At 43.2% G+C, this 19,279-nt stretch overlaps 1 protein-coding gene across 1 annotated transcript; it reads left to right on the forward strand.

Moving 5' to 3' along the window:
* Positions 1-541: 541 nt before the first annotated feature.
* On the forward strand, positions 542-18,619 carry slc6a17 (solute carrier family 6 member 17). Its single transcript, XM_030056123.1, has 12 exons — positions 542-818; positions 4,289-4,712; positions 8,649-8,806; positions 9,637-9,763; positions 10,633-10,814; positions 11,610-11,720; positions 12,891-13,132; positions 13,369-13,561; positions 14,276-14,468; positions 15,409-15,568; positions 16,437-16,599; positions 16,793-18,619. The coding sequence occupies exons 2-12, from the start codon at positions 4,412-4,414 to the stop codon at positions 17,153-17,155; spliced, it is 2,193 nt and encodes a 730-aa protein (XP_029911983.1). The 5' UTR covers positions 542-818; positions 4,289-4,411; the 3' UTR covers positions 17,156-18,619.
* The last annotated feature ends 660 nt before the right edge of the window (positions 18,620-19,279 follow it).

Raw genomic sequence — 19,279 nt, forward strand, 5'->3', positions numbered from 1 at the left:
TTGAGTTGTGAGCACAGAAAAGTCAACACCACCACCATCACCACTTCTACTACTACTACTGCTACTACTACTACTACTAACAATAATAATAATAATCATTATAATAATAATAATAATAATAATAATAAGTCGTGTTTTTATTATTATTATTATTATTATTATTATTATTATTGTTTTTAACCAAAGATCCCATGTTGGGAAAGAGCATGGCTACTCCAAATGCTGGAGCTACAACAGCAGGACGATAGGCGGATGTATTTCACCCGTTGCACGAACTGGACGAGTGGTAATTCAACCAGCTCGTTTCATACATAGTACCTGATATTAGGCATACCTGTATCAGGATATTAGTTTTGTCCTGGGAACACTGCAGATGTTGTTGAAGCCTGTATCATGTGCTGACGTGCGCAAGAGTGGGTGAGTCAAACCTGCGTCAGACATCGTCGTGACTTTGCCATAGTAATTTCTTCACCCTATGGGGAGCTGATTTATCCCACAACACAACCATAACCACGTGGAAACAGGAGGTGCGAGAGGACTCTGCAGAGAGCACCGACCTTCGACGCTGAGGTGCAATATACTGGTGCGATACAAAGAGGTTTTTAAAAGTTAAAAACAGTTAATGATCAAACTTGTGCCCGGCGTTGAGTTCCTGCGTCAGACTTTACGCACCATGCGCGCGGTCAGCCTGGATGCTCTGTGATCTCGCATCTCTGTGCGCGCAGAGATGCTGCATACTGAGACAGTACCTGAATGAAGAAATACTTTGGATTCAAACAGTCACGTTGAGTCCGACGGCATTCCTCTTTCCGCACACGGTAAGAACGCTGTTTCCGTGCCTTACATCGTTTGATCAGTGCAATCATGTTTCTCTTAAAAAAAGAAAATGCTGCGTATTCTCGTTTATTTCTCACGTGAATAGCAGGAGTTTTTCCTCCAAAATCTACCTGAAATCGACGATGAAAATTGCACGTCAGCTTTTCACCTTGTCCTCATCACCTGTCAAATGATGGTTTCGCAGCCAAATGCAAGACGAGCGTCGCTCGTTAATCCTCCCTGGTTGACGATGTCGCGCCATGTGTGGCCACATTTGGCTCATATATGACATCCATTGTAGGGCTGTTAATCACTAGCTGTCTTGTACTACAATCGTTTGTATCCCCGCGTTATTATCACTAGGTGTGTCATTTGACCTTGACAAGGCATCTGAGGTTATCCACATAGGCTACGGTAGGCCCATATGCAATGATGCTCACCGTGTCTGAGCACACGACAATGCCTTAACAGGGCCATCAAGGTGCCATTTTGGACCTGTCAGATTTACTATGTGCTTTTACCTATGTTCAAATCTCAGTGGAAAAAAAGTAATTCGTGCTTGCTGATTGGCTGGCGTCTAAAGCTTGTATGTCACCATTTTCCTTTCAAGGATGCCTAATTTGCAAGTGAGAGATGAGGCGGTCACTGATGGCTACCTGACTGACTGTCCTGCAGTACAGCCCATCACGTCCACTTGTGCCACAATCTAGTTCCCCTCTGTCTTGTCACAGCAACTCCATGTTATTTGCAGCTGTCCTTCAGGGGATATCATGTCTGTCCATTTGAGATGGTGAGAGGAGAGATAGGGTACCACTGATGCTGCAGGGATGGGATTTCAATTTCACAAGAGGAAGAGCCATTGCTTAGCAACCAGACTAGATAAAAGTGGAGCATATCGTTGTAAGGGAAACAGGGAACCTGTACTGTTACATCATTAACACCAAGCTCCCAGTGGAGAATTGGAAATATATGGCCATGAATACGCAAGAGGAATCACATCTCCACTTCTCAGGAGGGAACAGATTAACCTGCTCACATTTGAAAACTTAATAAAATGAAAAAAATAAATGTTACTACTATATGTCTGTGCTATCCCATGTACACTGTGGCACACTTTGCTCTCACGGGAAGGCAGGCTCTCTAGTACTCATCATTTAATGTACTTCATTGACTTCAGTACACTTCCTCATATAGTGCACTGGATCAATGCACTCACTATGTTTCTCACAACTGTAACAACTGTGTGCCATGCCGTTCAGATACTGAATGTATTTATGTAATTATATGTTGTCTGTTTATAACATGTCAGGCACTGTATGTGAGGTGCACCTGTCCTTGTATTGTACCTTGTCTATCTGCATGTGAAACTCTGTGTGATGTCGGTGCATCAGTCTCTGCAACAGTTCCACGAAGGTGAACTCCTGTACTTTTATTACATGGTGTGAATCACACCAGATATTTCTGTCTAATGAGCCACCACTACCTTAGTCATATACAAATTAGGGCACTTTGTTACAAACTATAACCACACAATTTAAAAAGGAGGACAAAAACATTGTTGTGTGCCCACTGTCTCTGCTTTTCATTCTTCTCTGCATTAAATCAAAACAATCTTTCCAAGTTAGTAAAAAAAACAAAAAATTTTTTTGTTTGCAAACACAGGTGCATCGTTGCTTCACATCTCGTTCAGAGAATGTTTGATGATGACTCACAGAACTGAGCAGTTGTAGACTGCTGTGAGAAAGGTCATCGCTGCTTCAAGAGTTGGGTTGAGTACTCAGCCTCGGAGCTGCTGCATGTCGTGACTGCAGGGGCTTGCCACTGTTGAGGAATGTGGTGTGCGTGCTGCTGGAGCGGCCTCTGGGTGGGCTGAAAGTCCAGCAGCCCGCCAACCATCCTTTTTTTCTCAGTCTGCTGCATCTATTTTCATATTAGGGGCCTTCTCTCCAGATCAAACACCTCTGGCTCATGTCCCATGTACTTGAGCTGCCAGAGTGACAAGTCAGATCTCTCTCCAGTCCCCACGCAGCACGAATCAGAAATCTGTCTTCAAAGTCTGCTCTCAGTCATTTGACCTCTTATCTCCTCCTCAGGCTGTTGTTTGGCATTTAACCATGCTATCCTTATCATGCATTGTTACACTGGCTTTTTTTTTTGGATTAATCAGTTAATATAAATGCTAATTCTATTCAGCAGTATTTTAATCTAGTTATATTCAAACACCAGCCCCTGTGGTGCAGAAGTGTCATCATTTGAAGTACTACAAAATCAAATAATTGTGAGCAACTGGGTCTTCATTATTTGTCTTGTAAAAAGTGAATGCAGTCAAACCAATTCTAGGTACACTCTCTCTTGCACAGTGCTGAGGTTTAAACCCACTGCTGGGGGGCACCATGCACAGGATTAGGAATATCTGAGGATTTTGCAGAGGGCCTACTGAAAAAGTTACACTTGTGCTCAATTACACATGTCAGTGAACTTGGGGAAGCTGCCTTTCCAGACAAATGCTCCCTTTAACAAGAAGCCGATTCATGCAGAAGCTCCAGCATTTGCTGCTTTGTCATCACAGCAACCAAAATAAAAAAAAAAAAAACCTCCACAGAAGGTGCTTGAACTTAGATGGTCCTGGTAAACATCAGAGCAAAATACAGACACTAATAACCAATAAAATATGGGCTTAAATATTCTACTTTTATTGCACTGCATCTTCTTGAGGCCAGTAGTCACACAAACAGACGACTGATCCGCATAACCACCGCTGTTCATCAGCTCTGCAATGCTATTCACATGACTCAACTTTGGTATAATGGGGTCTGCTGTGAAATGGATTGTAACACAATCTCTTTTTCTCATTCGCTATAATGAAGTGGATTACTGAAATACCTCACTCGGGGCTCTGCAGTGGTACTATTTTGTTACCACTCTAATAAATATATTCATGCAACATAGCAGACAAACAAATGAACATATGATTCAAAGCAGGGGAGGATGATGTTTTAATCTTTGTTGTAGGTTGTTGTCCTGAATGTCTGTTGACCCCCCACCCCCACCCCCTAGTGTTTTAAGACATGTGCTTCATTGCATTAAATGTCACCATTAAGCATGGATCCAGTTTTCAAGTTCATCATCATCAAATACAAGACGCAAATGCATGAGTTCACATTGGCTTATTGCACCATAGCCGGAACAGAATGTGACATTTTCCTCGTTGAAACTTCTGAAACCGTGACTATCTCTGTTGTCTTTTATCGTTTTCCATTCAGCTAGTTCAAAATTGTTAGTGTTTGAAGTTGTGCCGTCTTTTGATGGTGTGTTGGGAAACAGTTACAACAAAGCTTGAGTCATTGAAAGCAAAATGTCAGCACAACAATATAACAAACTAGGTAAAGGCATTGTTCAACTAAAGTAGTTCATAAACTGGGACATTTTAAAAGACACCTAACTGATTGTCTCCAAACTTTCCTCTTTGCAGGTTTAGGAAAAAAAGCACAACTTTCTCCCCCTGGCTGCACCTTCCTCCAGTTCCTCACATCTTCCCTTTCTGTAGTCTGGCCCCCTTCTCCTTCCCTCGGTCACTTGTTCCTCTGTCACGACCATGCCGAAGAACAGCAAGGTGACCCAGCGGGAGCACAGCAATGAGCCGGTCACCGAGTCCGTGGCTGACCTGCTGGCCCTGGAGCAGCCCATGGACTATAAGAGCAGTCAGATGAGTATGGGCCTGAGCCCTGGGGCCATTGCACCAGGAAAGGGCCTGTTACCTTCCCCGGACCCAGATGCCGAGGACGGCCGACCAGCCTGGAACAACAAGCTGGAGTACATCCTGGCCCAGGTGGGCTTCTCTGTAGGCCTGGGCAACGTCTGGAGGTTCCCGTACCTGTGTCAGAAGAATGGTGGAGGTAGGTGCTCAGAGAAAACACAGAACACTAGCAGAGTCTGGTAAGGGTGTGGATGTCTTTGATAATCTTGTCGCATTTTGACAGTTTATGTGGGTAGATGATAGCAGGGTTAGGCAGTTAATTCCCAAGCGGGCCACCCATAGTGAACATGTGCTCCCTCAAGTGGCTGAAGAAATTGGCAACTCCTCGGTAAGTAATCAAGTTTCTCCAGCAGAAATCAAGTTGTGTTAACCAGGTTTCTCTTAATCCCTTAACCTGATTATAGAAACAGGACCTCTTGCTTCCATTAGTTAACTGGCCTACATGGGAGACAATCCGATTACTAAGGTGCATGCAGACACACTGATCGCCTCTCTCTCATTCTCTCTTTTTGAAACGAGCCTACAACCATCTTGAATATTGTGCCGCATCAAGGCTGTTCATGTGAACATTTATTTATTCTGTGAAATAGCAGCAAAATCAATGGCCAAATGTTTGCTGTCTTCAGAGAGTTATCTTAATACTGTGTCATTATTTGATTTTCAAATTGCTTTTTTATGCATAGACTTACATTTTACCTAGGATATTGCTTCATGCCAGGCAAATATTTGCTGAAATGTGATTTGATTGAGAATGCCCACTGGCCATGGTGACTGGTATGATATTTAATGCTTTATTGCGCTGTCTCATAAAAATTGCATTTGTGCCACATTACAGAGAAGCGCTCCAGCAACTGCAAGTAATTCAGCTCATTTCCTTAATTTCTAGTGCACTAAATTTATACACTGAACACTGTACTGTGCTCTCCGCCTGGTGTTGCACCTGGTCAACACTTGTCTATTCTCTCTCTCTCTCTCTCTCTCTCTCTCTCTCTCTCTCTCTCTCTCTCTCTCTCTCTCTCTATCTCTCAGTGGCACATGTAGGTCGTCTCCCAGCACGTAAACAATGCGCCCAGGGCCAAATCGGTGTACAACATGCGGTGACAGTTTCAGCCACCTGAAATTTCACACCAAAACGAGCTGCCGCAACAAATCCTGGCTATGTACAGATGCACTTTACCTGTTACTCTGAACCATTTGCCATCTGCTTTTGAGATAACCCAGAGGCATTAGAGCAGTAAAAAGGAAATGAGTACATAGTCTGCCAAATAACTTGTAGGTATAATCCATGATGTGCCAACAAAATCTCTCATAAACTCTGCCGTTATGTTTGTTCTCTTCACCATATTATATACACATGGGTTTATTTTCCTGCTGACAACAGAGATTACTTTTAATGTTATCTCTGTTTACTCTTAATGTTTTCTGGGCAGATAATGTTACTTCATGGTTGGATTGACCAGAATCTCCAACTGAACAAGTAATTTAGTCCCATATTTTTAAGATAATATCTTGTTTTTCTTAAAGCAATTTAAAATATATATATATATATATATTCCAGTGGGTTGAGATACTCCCACTTGTTTCAGAAATTTGTATAAATCAATATGTTGGAATAAGGCACATCAGCCCACTAATATCAAATAAGTGACACAAATGGCGTAATTCAAGACCAGCACTGGAAATAAATGGGATTATCTCATCCCAGTGGAGTTTTCCACTTTTTTGAAGAAAAACAAGGTTTTAACACTGAAGATAAGTACCAAAAGGGATATTTCTGCAGTGTGAAGAACAAACCCATCCTCTGTTTCTGCCTTCACATTCATACAAGTAAAAACCGTGCTACACATAGTATTCTTGTATAAATGGCCTGCACAGCAACTTGATGATAGTGCTGTAGTCTCCTCCTCCTTGATAAATTGGTTTCTGTCAACCAATTAGCCAAGTGCTCGTGTCAGCTAGTAGGCCAGTGCCTTGGACTTCTCTCAAACCTGAATGAACGTGTGCCATCAGCAGCTTTAGAGATAATGTGGCTTCTCGCTCAGGGAGATACGAAAACACTGAGAGGTCTGCTACAACGGTGGTGGCTATGCATCGTGGATTGAGAGCATCCGGTTAAATTTTTATTTGCTTTCCTTGCAAGGTTTCTCAGGCTTATCTCCTTGGTATTGTCTGTTGCGGCGTACACCCTGGTGCCTCTGATGTGTGGGAGGCAGTGACTAAAATGGAGGAAATGGAAGAGTCAACACAGATTTCCTGGGGATTCATACATTTATTGTTGGTTTGTGTGGGATGTGTGTGCAGCTACAGTATATGAAATTCATGCTATATTAACACTGAATAAATGATCTACACAGCCCCACAGTGTGTGTGTGTGTGTGTGCGTGGGGGTGCATGTGGATGTGCACAGCCTTGTACAAAATGGGTATATTTGCATGTGGTAATGAGTGTGTATACCCCGGTGAATGCTGATGCCACGGTGGGCCACATCTTCCTGCCTGGGCCTGTCTTGATGATAAGGATTTCTATCCTCAGTCCTGCCATTTCCATGCGGCATGTACGAGCTTTGTTCAGACCCACAGAAGTTTATTTTAACTTCTACTGGAGATCCAAAGATTTCCAAAGATGCAAAAATATGTCCCGATGAATTATATGGAAATCTGAATTCAACGCATGTAGACTTCTTTGTTTTTGATGTAACGGTGCAGCCATAAAACAATGACATTTTGGGTTTGAATACTTTATCTAACACAAGCGTGATGGATCTTCAATGAAGTGCAACCAGCAGATACAGAATATGCATGTGCCACTGTGGAAAACAAACAAAAAAAAAGTTTGTCGCCACTTAATGGGAAATTCAAAAGAAAATCAGAGTTCAAGAGGCCATTTTCTTGTCAGTTATTTCACCTCCCCCTTTCTTTTTCTCTCCTTCAATATCATCATCTTTCACACCCTTCTTTTGCACTGTGTGGTCACTAAATAAAAGTAGACCTGCAGTTATGTTTCTTCATCAAAGGCTCATAGAAGTAATACTGAACAAAGGACAGCATCACAGTACTTACTCTGAACCATTCACTCAAAATAATAACAGTCCTCTGCAATATGGCCCTGTGTTCCTTTCTTTGGTCTCTTTGTCTGCTATTAGCTCTAATAGCCATCCAAAATGCTCTGAGTATTTTTTGATCTGGTCTTACGTCAGACCGCTCAAGTGTGTTATTAGAGTGATTTGTCTTCAGTCTGTAAATAGCAGCAGGTGAGAGAGCTGTCCACCACATGAACCCTTCCTCTCTGGCGTTGGATCTTTTTGTCACCATGGTGCCCTGTCATGTCTTGACGTCAGCAGGCCTGGACGTGACATGCTGCCTTGGAGAGCCTGCTGCTCTCTCCCCCCTCGCTTGTGCAAAAACGGGAGGATGAACATTTTGAAGAGAGGAACTGAGGAGAAAGAGAGAGGGAGAAGGAGAGAGAAAGTGTGTGTGAGAGCGGGAGTGGAAACAGTGAAAATTAGACTGAGAGCGGATAGAGAGAATTGATCCCAAAAATAGATACTGCGAGACAGCATTTGATGATGTTCTGCTTTTTTGCAGTGAGCTTTTATACTTCCCAAAATATGGATTTCAGGGCAAACAAACTACATTACACACAGTCTGACAACCAAAGTAGCAGGCGTATTGTCTTGCCAGTGGGCTTCTCATTACAAATGCATATTGTGTGGCTGAGCTCTGTTCAAACCCACAGAACTTTATTTTCAATTCTAGTGGAGATCATAAGGTTTCCAATGATGCCAAATATGTCATGCTGGATTACAGCAAAAAATGCTGTGCAAAACAACATATTTTCCATCAAATGTAATGGTTCAGCCATAAAACAGTGCCATTTTATATTTTAATATTTTACTCAATAGAAATATGATGTAGCTTCAGTGAAGACTTGCAACCAGCAGATACAGAATAGATATGTGATATCGTCATACAATATGGGGGATTTTTGTTTTGGCTTTAAAGCTGCTTTAGGGGAAATTTAAGGCAATATCATAGTTCAAGGGGTTAATTCCTTTTCCCTCCATCCTGTGTCTCAGGTGCATACCTGGTGCCCTACTTCATTCTCCTTCTTCTCATCGGCATCCCCTTGTTCTTCCTTGAGCTCGCAGTGGGTCAGAGGATTAGGCGTGGCAGCATTGGGGTGTGGAACTACGTCTACCCACGGCTAGGAGGCATCGGGGTCTCCAGTCTGATGGTAAGTGCTGTCACAAGCTCCTTAGCGTGACCTCCAGTTAACGACACCCTTGGAAGACATAAAATACACACTAAAGATCAAAGCCCTGAAACACCAATTCCATTTTACATGATCGATGTTGGACATGGAATTAAGATCCCATATTTTTGACACCTTACAATTTAGTCTGAAAGTTAGACAAGCTACATGCAGACGAGAAGCAGGCTGTGCAGCTCATTCTACTAGAATCTCTCTGCCTGCTCATATTTCGTTCCCTCTGATGCTTCAGAGCGAGCGGCATACAAAGACCAGCGTCAATCACAGTCAGAATCTGTCCCCATCTTCTGTGCGAGTAGCGACCCATCATGCCCCCTCCCATCTGCTGTCCAGATGCAGCGTCACTGGCCTGAAACCAAGGGGTCAGGGACTTAGTCATTTGGTTAGTGATCTATTCAGTCAGTCGGTGATCTAGTTGGTCAGTCAGCCAGTGATCTCATCAATCGGTGATCTAGTATAGGGAGGAGTCAGAGGCCTGGCCTAGGGCAGTGAGGCGTGTGGAAGCTGGGATGTGGCACAGAGAGATTCAGCAGCTATAAATACCTCCTCATAGAGGACCAAAGCCCTGGCTGCTGAGAGAACAAAGCTCAATAATTCATACGCACTCTGACTTAAGCTGTGTGCTCAGTGTCTGAGCTGTGACTCAAGGTGGGAGGTTCACAGTAACAAATTGTTCGGTGTTTGTCAATGCATCCGTGTTGCTGTGTGTTTGTGTATCCATCTTTTTGGTAAGAGAGTGGCTGTTTTTAGTAGTGATAAGCCATCTTCCCTCTTGTCTTTCTTTTCCCCTCCAGGTTTGCGGCTTTGTGGGCCTCTATTATAACGTTATTATCGGCTGGAGTATCTTCTATTTCTTCCAGTCTTTCCAGTACCCGCTACCTTGGGCTGATTGCCCCATCCGAAGAAATGGAAGCCAAGCAAGTGAGTCAAACACAAAACGTTGCACAGCACAACAGTGAGCACAGCAAAATTTGCATACTGAACATACAAAGGACCAGAATAATGTAAGCAGCGAAACACCAAGTAAAACAAAAAAGCACAGAGAAGAGTGTCATTTCATATTCAGCAGTGGCTGAATGGTTGGAAGTGGTTCGCCGCCCAGGGTAGTGCTTGAAGCTGGAGAACTCGCCCGTGCATAGAAGCAGCTTGCCTCACTACAGCTCCACAACTGAGCAGCAGCCCCTCTGCCGGCTTGCAGGAGTGCATTGTTTGTGCTGACTCAAGAGCTTGGACTGCCCTGCACCTTATCTGACAGGGCAGCTCCTACTGTCGTCAGTGGGGTCTGTCAGAAACTGTGACCTAGCTGTGCCCAGAATGGCAGCTTTTAGCCTGTGGTGAATGGCAGAGGCACACACTGGTCCTAAAAGAGTAAAGGACATCAGCTCCCATTAGCATTAGATACCATGATGTCTGCTGTGCTTTCAGTAATGAACGCAGCTATAGGGCAAGCCTCAGTGGGATGTTACTGGGCTTTTGGCACGTTATTTATCAGGAAAAACAGCAGGAAATGAACTGATGCAACATACAGAACACTTCCGGGATGTGTGCAAACAGTTCAGACGAGCTCATTTCTAAAAAAGGATAATGCTTTTTAATGGATGTTGAATCCTAAAGGACCAGGTAGATCTAAGTCTTCCAAAACTAAGGGGACAGCAGTTGTATCGGCATGGACATTTCATAAAACGTGAGACCCCAAAGATAAGAGTACTGTCCTCTTGCTTGTCATGATACGTTTGTGCTGAGTCCGTACAGTCATGCCTTTCCTCTCCCTCTCCCATTGGCTTTTGTAGTTGTGGAGCCAGAGTGTGAGAAGAGCTCAGCTACCACTTACTTCTGGTATCGCCAGACTCTCAACATCACCAGCACCATAGATGACACTGGCGGGCTGAACTGGAGGATGACCCTGTCCCTGCTGGCTGCTTGGATCATTGTCTGCCTGGCTGTCATCAAGGGCATCCAGTCCTCTGGGAAGGTACAGGGTCTCCCTGGCTCAACGGCAAGGGCTGAGCCTTTGAGAAGGAAAATAAAAACCTACAGGGATTACTGCTTTGCCATTTATCTATGGACTGTAATACACTGTACCTAAAACGCTGTATATAATACATGAATTAATCTCAATCAGGGGCTTCTGAGAGGTTTTTTACTTTGCTAATGCTTGTTGGTCATAGGTGATGTGCTAAAGCCTATCATCATCGCTATTCTATTTTTGGATCTCATCTATGTTATGGAAGAGAGAGACATGCAACATTAATAAGCTTAAACTGAACCAAGCAAAGACTGTTTCAGGATGCAGATGGAAAATGCTTTCATTGGCAACAACTGCAACAATGTCCTGTGATCTCGCTCCAGACAATGAGTCATGTACCATAGCGCAACATCCATCCCACATTTTGAATAGGAAATACACAACACAGTGAGGAGGTTGCCAAGGTCTGACACAGTTTTTTAAACACCAAACTTAGTAATCCAATTATTATGGCATTGCTGCAACAATTCTGAGAAAATGCCGTAGGATGGATTTTTGAGTCATCGCTCCTAACCTCTAGGATTCCTCTCCACATTTGGTATGATTTCACAGATTGCTCATTGCTAAGCAAAAACAAAGCAGCCCTGTGATTGATTCATCCTGTGTGTATGTGTGTGTGTGTGTGTGTGTGTGATTGCAGTTTCGTCCTCCATGTGTGAGGCGTTAGAAGTGCAGTGTCCATGGTAACACTGTATTGTGTGCTTCTCTCTTTCTCTCTCTCTCTCTCTCTCTTGTTCTCAGGTGATGTACTTCAGTTCTCTCTTCCCTTATGTGGTGCTGTTCTGTTTCTTGGTGCGAGTTCTGCTGATGAAGGGAGCAGTAGACGGTATCGCTCACATGTTCACCCCTAAGGTGAGGATGAAACACCCCTAATCAAAAGTTTTTTTTTCCTTCAGTCAGCAGCTGTACTGAGGTGCTGCCTCAGTACAACTGGAGAAATTATATGAATATAAAGTTATGAGTTATAAAATCTTAACCGTTCGCAGTGGCTCTCACATATGAAATTGTGCGGGAAAACTCTGGCTCTAAATCCCGCTGCTGTCTTGGAGGTGATCACTCATTCATGGCTTGTTGACCAGAGTGATATTGCACATCTGTTCGTGACACTTTGTCTATGCAAGGTGTTCAGTCATGAGTGATTGATGGGTTCAGCTGCCTTAGCACATCGGCCATTTAGATGCACTCACAGGAAAATGTTTTGTCATTAATATCTTCACTGTATAATGAAAGTTTGGTTGATGACTCCCTCTCGTGGTGGATCAGTGTAGTTAGTGTGCAAAATGGACACTGAGCATTGGAAATGAACAATGAGTGCCGTCCCTGTAGATTGTGAGACATTTACTTTATTATGTGTAATATATGATTATATAATGTGAGTCATGAAAAGTCTCGATACATTTATGTAAAGGGGCGGAGGAGGGGCTGGTGGTCTAAAGCTATGGGAGATGTAGCCATTGTCAAAGTCCTGCTTTTGTTGTTTTCTTTGCTAAATTACTGTTGCAGTTTGGGTTCTCCTCCATGAGATGCACAGTCCTTAAAAATTCTTATAAGTTTATGGATCCAAAAAAAAAAAAAAAAAAAAAAAAAATTAAATTAAAATATAGCACCCAAATTCATCAGTATAACTCCATAACACTGTCCTATCAACATGTATCACACAGTTGTGTGATACATGTTTGTATTGTTGGCAGCACTTGGAAATTCATTATTTCTCCTAAATGTCTTGATTTTGGTAAGATTATATGAAGAAATGAGGCCTTTTAGCTACTTTTGACCAATTGTATTTTCTTCAAAACATGCCAATTTTACTATGTGAGTGTCTGGTTGGTAGTAAAATGAGGAGAGGAGTTATATTATACAATTTAGTTTGACTGTGACATACAAAACAGCACTGATGAAGGAAAAATGCACAGAGTTGAGTTTACACAATTATTCCCAGTCCCACTGATGAAAATCTATTTTTGAAAAAGAAATCAGAATAAATATTGACCCTTTACCACATTTCTCCTTTCCTCTCCTCAGCTGGAAAAGATGTTGGAGCCCCAGGTGTGGAGGGAAGCAGCCACCCAGGTCTTCTTTGCCCTCGGCCTGGGTTTCGGAGGCGTCATTGCTTTCTCCAGCTACAACAAGCGAGACAACAATTGCCACTTTGATGCAGCTCTGGTCTCCATCATCAACTTCGTTACCTCCATCCTGGCCACATTGGTGGTGTTTGCCGTGCTGGGGTTCAAGGCAAATGTCATGAATGAGAAGTGTGTTGTCGAGTGAGTATTTCACAGTGTAAGACCTGACTAGTATTTTAAGATAAGATAGAGTGAGATAAAGTACAATCTTTTTTTTAATTATCTGTAAAGCATATGATTCCTTTGTTATTGAAATCTAATGATTGCAATACTCAGCAAAGTTTGCATCTGTCCCTCTCTCTCTACTGGATGAAATAGCAGCTGTCTAACTTTACTGCACCGACATCTCTCTCTTCACCTTCATCTCCTGTGTGCAGGAATGCAGAGAAGATCCTGGGTTACCTGAACACTGGTGTGCTGAGCCGAGAGCTCATCCCCCCTCACATCAACTTCTCCCACTTGTCCACCCAGGACTACGCCGAGATGTACGGCGTCATCAAGACAGTGAAGGAGGACAGCTTCGGCCAGCTGGGCCTGGACGCCTGCGTCCTGGAGGATGAGCTCAATAAGGTGAGACTTCAAAAGAGACTTCAAAGGCTGTAATGAGAACAAGCTCCATGTGAATTTCTCTATATTTAGAATACTTGTCTGGAAATGAAGAAGCACCTTCCCCCAGCACCATCTCCTGTGAGATATCTGTCAATTAATTCCAATATGCTTTGATTTTGAAGTAAAAAAACAAAAGAAAACAAACAAAAAAAAACCCTCTCTGCCACTCCAGTTTTTATTTTCCTCATTCCTTTTCCTACACTTCTCTAACATCATTATTCAGATCATAGAAATTTAGTCAGTACAGGGCACTATGACTCACACTCCTTCACTGCTTACTGTTTGTTGCTTGTTATGTTAGTGATCTAAAAATTGCTCAGTCCGCTCTTGCACTCATTGTAAGCCTTTTTGAGTGTGAGTCACTAAATGGCGGTATTGTAAAATGCTAATACTGAAATATAAGTTTCAAGTTTAATGTTTAAGTGGCATATGTGCAGCACAAGAGGCACTGGACAATGAAATGCTTATTTTGCTGGCTCCTTTCAATAGTGTAGCGGTAAACAAATTGACAGTACAACAATCTAGACATTATTAACAATATAAACGCTATGTCAAAAAGATGCACTTTTTGAGTAAGGGGCAAAGTGGAGGTGCAATGTCAGCTATAGTCAAATATATAAGAATATTTTACATGTGAACATGTGTAGCCGTCTTAACCTTTTCTCTCCCCTGCAGGCGGTGCAGGGCACAGGCCTGGCCTTCATCGCCTTCACAGAGGCCATGACCCATTTCCCTGCCAGCCCCTTCTGGTCGGTCATGTTCTTCTTCATGCTGATCAACCTGGGCCTGGGCAGCATGATAGGAACCATGACTGGCATCACCACACCCATACTGGACGCCTTCAAGATACGCAAGGAGATTCTGTGCGGTGAGGAGGATGTTAGAGAATGTGTAGCACAAAAAGACTATGAACTAGATGCCGCACACTGCAAAAAATCTCCATCTTAACACATCATTTAGCCTTTTATTCAGTCTTAAAATCTTGTTTACCTTCAGTAAAAAAAAATGTGGGAGTGGTATGAGATAATGGCACTTGGTTCCAATGCAGTTTCACTTGCGTCAGGTGTTTTTCTGGCCTATACATTTTTTAAACAAGGCTGAATAAGGCAGGACAGGCACAACCTGGCATAATAGGCTGATCCTGTGAGTCCATAACTGTTGTGACACTTAATTCAAGAAAATGCTTGAAACTAGCTGATTTGTATTGTAAACAAGTGGAAATATCTCATCCCACTGACAGATTTTTTTCACTTGTTGGAGGAAAAACAAGGATTTTAAGACTGTTTATTAGACTAAATGACTTGTTAAGTTGGAGATTTATTGCAGCCTGTATAATTTCCATTGCTGCCATTTTAAACTTGACTGTCCTACTATATCAAACAGACAAGCATCTGTCATTTCACAGACTCCCCACTGAAAAAAAAACTTAAAAATTCACAGACACAGCTTCACATTTTAAGCTGTTGCTGCTGGCTGCGGGAATTTTGCTTTGCTACAGTAACCACCTGGTATCTCTTTAGATAGTTTGGCAGCCAAGTTTCCTGCAAAATCCATGCAGTGATAGTAAAAACTGGCTATACATGTGGTATTTTTTATTTTTCATCCAAGATATATATGCACATGATAGCACAGTACATTATTACACATGGAAAGTTCTAACATTTTATGACCGTAGATGTTGCTGTTCCAGGTGTCTAACATGTTTTGTACCTCTTTTATGTGTCAGCACCAGTTTACCAAGTCATATTCTTTGTACTTGCTGAATTAAAACATGTCTGATCCCTGATGTTTTTGCCTCTCCTCCTCAGTGGCCTGCTGTATCATCGCCTTCCTCTTAGGCCTGCTGTTTGTGCAGCGCTCAGGGAACTACTTTGTCACCATGTTTGATGACTACTCAGCTGGTTTGCCTCTCACTGTGGTGGTGATCCTGGAGAACATCTCTGTGGCCTGGATCTACGGCACCAAGAGGTAACAGCAGAGTGAACTGAGAAACTTTTTCATGTTTAACTGTTCACATTTTTTGATATGTAGACCGAGGCTCTATTTGGGTATAGGACAGTGTATGATGTAACTTTTAACACAAGACATCTGTGTTTTTAGTTAACTAGTGCAGTGCCTGTGCTAAACAGGCTGGTTGCTTGGCCTGCAGTATTGCTGCTCACAACCGCTCATCCAAACAACTTCACACTCGACACCATACTTCCTTGGATCCCCAGTGTTACATCCACCAAGTGTGAAGTCAATCGAATGAGTGGAGATTCCTTCATTTGTGTAGTTAGATAGTGCAGTGTCCGTTCAAAACGTGCCTGTTTGGAACTGGCCGATTGCTTGGCTGCTTGCAGCTCTCTGGAGTCCACTCATCCAAACAAGCTCACAGTTGACACTGCGCTGCCTTGGCTCCTCAACAACACACCGGTCTGGGGGTTTTATTTTGAAAGCAACGGTTGTTAGATTCCTGTTTGCTCTTACCTTGGCTCTATCACTGGGCCCTTGATGCCTGTTAAAAAAAAAAGCTGTTATCTGGTTACTTCCAGCTGCAGCGGCAGCAGAGACATTTTGCACCTCTTTGGATCCTCAGGAATACGTGAGCCAAGTGTGAAGTCGATAGGATGAAGAGTTGTCAAGAAAATCACAGACAGATAGACAGACATTCCACCATTAATAGTTAGTTATTATTGACAAATTCACATGCGAAAAGAGAGCTGTGTGATATCCATAAGTGTTAGAATCAGATTCTCTTTTTCTTTCTTTCTTTCTTTCTTTCTTTCTTTCTTTCTTTCTTTCTTTCTTTCTTTCTGACTTTGTTTGTTTGTTTCTTTCTTTCTTACTTTTCCAGGTTCATGCAGGACCTGGAGGACATGCTGGGTTTCAGGCCCTACTCCTTCTACTTCTACATGTGGAAGTATGTGTCACCTGCTGTTTTGATTGTGCTCATCGCTGCCACTGTCATTGAGATGGCCGTCAGCCCTGCAGGCTACAACGCCTGGTCGGAGGAGGAGGTCAGTGACTCCATGCTACTGTATGAGTGTGTTTTTATGTGCATATGAGAAAGAAAGAAACAAAGAAAGAAACAAAGAAATAGAGCGAAAAACCATAAATGCTGGCCAACCCCATGTTCAGCCTTAGGCATCTTGTCATTAATTCATCCAATTCCTCTCTCTCGCTCTCTCTCTCTCTCTCTCTGTCTGGTAGGGCTCAGAGAAGTTCCTGAGCTACCCGCCTTGGGCGTTAGCCATGGCCTATGCCCTCATTGTCGTGGCAATGCTACCTTTGCCCATCGTCTTCATCGTTCGCCACTTCAACCTGGTGTCCGACGGCTCCAACAAGCTGTCTGTCTCCTACCGTAAAGGCATGATGAAGGACATTTCCAACCTGGAGGAGCAGGATGAGCAGCGTTTCATCCTCAGCAAGAACCCCAGCGAGGCGCCTTCCCCCATGCCGGCTCACCGCGCTTATCTGGGCCCCGGTGGCACCCAGGAGATGACCAACACCAATTATGGCACAAGCACCAAGACAGGCTACCAGAACATCGGCTCGCCCGAGTCTGAGCTATGATCCACTGTGCTCAGAGATAGTCCCGTCCACTAAACCCCAGCCCTGCTTAGAAAGAGGGAGACAGAGAAAGCAAGGGAGATTAGTGGAGGAGATGGCCAGATTGACAGTGAGGTTGAGAGAGAGAGAGACAGAGAGAGAAACCACTGCCGGTTGTTGCAGCGTTCATCACACCTTAACCCAGAGCTGAATCCTTTCTATCCCTTTTATCCGTCTTTGCTGCCCAGTCGCTCCTTAGCTGCTGTCCTTCCCTTCTTCCTCGGCCCCTCTCATAGGATCCATGCTGCTGATTGCCTGACAGTCCCAGCTGTGATAAAAGGATCATGGGAAAGTAAGTCCGATCAGATATGACTGCCCTTTTCAATCTATTGAGGTATTAATGGCACAGCCAACAGAGAGGAGTGCAGCCTGGAAAGGTTCACTGCGGGCTTAGATACACGGTTTTCAGTTAATAAGCTCTCGGTGAGGTTAAGGTGTCTGTAACGCTGCAATACTTTACGTTGTACTGAACCATATTCCCATGTGTTTACGAGTTTGGAGAAGGTTAATTTTGAGGCAGAGGGGTGTTCCAAGATCTTGCAGCGCTTTTTCTGGTGCAGATTTAGAGGATTGTTATTCATGGGGATATAGGGTGGAAGGAGACAGAAAAAAAAACAGGTTTCTTTTTACCTCTACTGCAGCGAAATTCCAGCTCATCCCATCTCATGGAAGATTTACTCTGACTTTCTTGATGAAATGACGTTCATCAGTCATGTTCTTATGTACCGTCAAATGAGAGCAATTCTCATCTAGTGGATAAGATCACCACAAATTCATCTGTAACAGTATATCATAACCAATACTGATATAGCACAGTGTGAAAACAGTGTTATGAAGAGATTTTAAAGGTTTAAGTGTACGTGTCATGCATCAGCAATAACAAAAAGTCGAAGTAGAGGTCTTGTAAAACTGCGGATCTCCTTCCATCCCTATTTTTCCCCATTGATGTAGAATACTGTACATATGTGTTGTGCAATAGTCAAAGTCCAAGATGTCAACGTAAATCATGTATATACAATCCAGTAGTATAAACTGGAGGGGAGGGGAGGAGAGGGGGGGGGGGTTTAACCTGGTCATTTATTCTCCCTTAAGTTACAACACAGAAGCACACACCCCGACTATCTGTAAAGTATCTCTGAGCCTTAAAACAGAGCAGCACTTTTCATGAAAACAATCCTTCCCCATCCTGCACAAACAAGGCTCTGGAGTGGAGCTACTGCCAATAGCACTTCACTCGTCTCTCTGCTGTTCCAGTCGCAGCTGGCCTAGACAAAGCTTACCCATTTTAATCAATGCCTTAGAAGGCAGAGAAGGCTTTGAATGGGCAAAGATAAGCAGAGCAGCTCGTATTTGATCAGTCTGTGTGTGTGTGTGTGTGTGTGTGTATGACAGAGTGAAAGAGATAGAGAGATAGAGCTTGTGTGAGAGATACAGAGAGAATTGTGTGTTTTTGTGCATATATATGTGGGTTTACATGTATGTGAATGTGTCACAGAGACAGGGAGAGAAAGGAGTGTGTGTCTGTGTGCATGCGGGTATGTGTCTGTGAGCAAGTGTGTAATATATCTGTGTGTGCCCACAGTATATGAGTATGTGTGTGTTTGTGCCTCAATGTCTGCTGCTGAATGAGTGCTGCCGGTGACCCTGCACGTTTAAAAATAGAGCTGCGTTACCCAGGGGAAGCCGTGGCAACGCACCATAGAGACAACTCCCCTTTCGATGTGGCAGAGGAGGAGAGTGGTGCGTCGCCTTGCTTTGTCTACTCCACCTGCATGGCACATGCTGTACCTCCTACAGTGATGAGGCAATTTATTGTCAGTGTCATACCAGTGTATCTCTGATGTGGTAATAGTGCATTGACTTAGTGGTTGGTGGCTTTAAACAAAGTTCACTGCCATGCCACGTTGTGGATTATTCATATTTCATGTTACAGAGGATGATGTCGTTGTTTAGGGTAAATTGTTACATTCCTAAAAATGGTGACCACTATTGACATCATCTCACAGGCACTACAATCTACACTTTAATAATTATGTCTTCTTGTGAACTGATGTGTGAAAACCTAAGCCTTTTTTATGTTTAATGTAG

The sequence above is a fragment of the Myripristis murdjan genome, chromosome 7 (genome assembly GCF_902150065.1).
Source record: "Myripristis murdjan chromosome 7, fMyrMur1.1, whole genome shotgun sequence".
Lineage (NCBI taxonomy): Eukaryota > Metazoa > Chordata > Actinopteri > Holocentriformes > Holocentridae > Myripristis > Myripristis murdjan.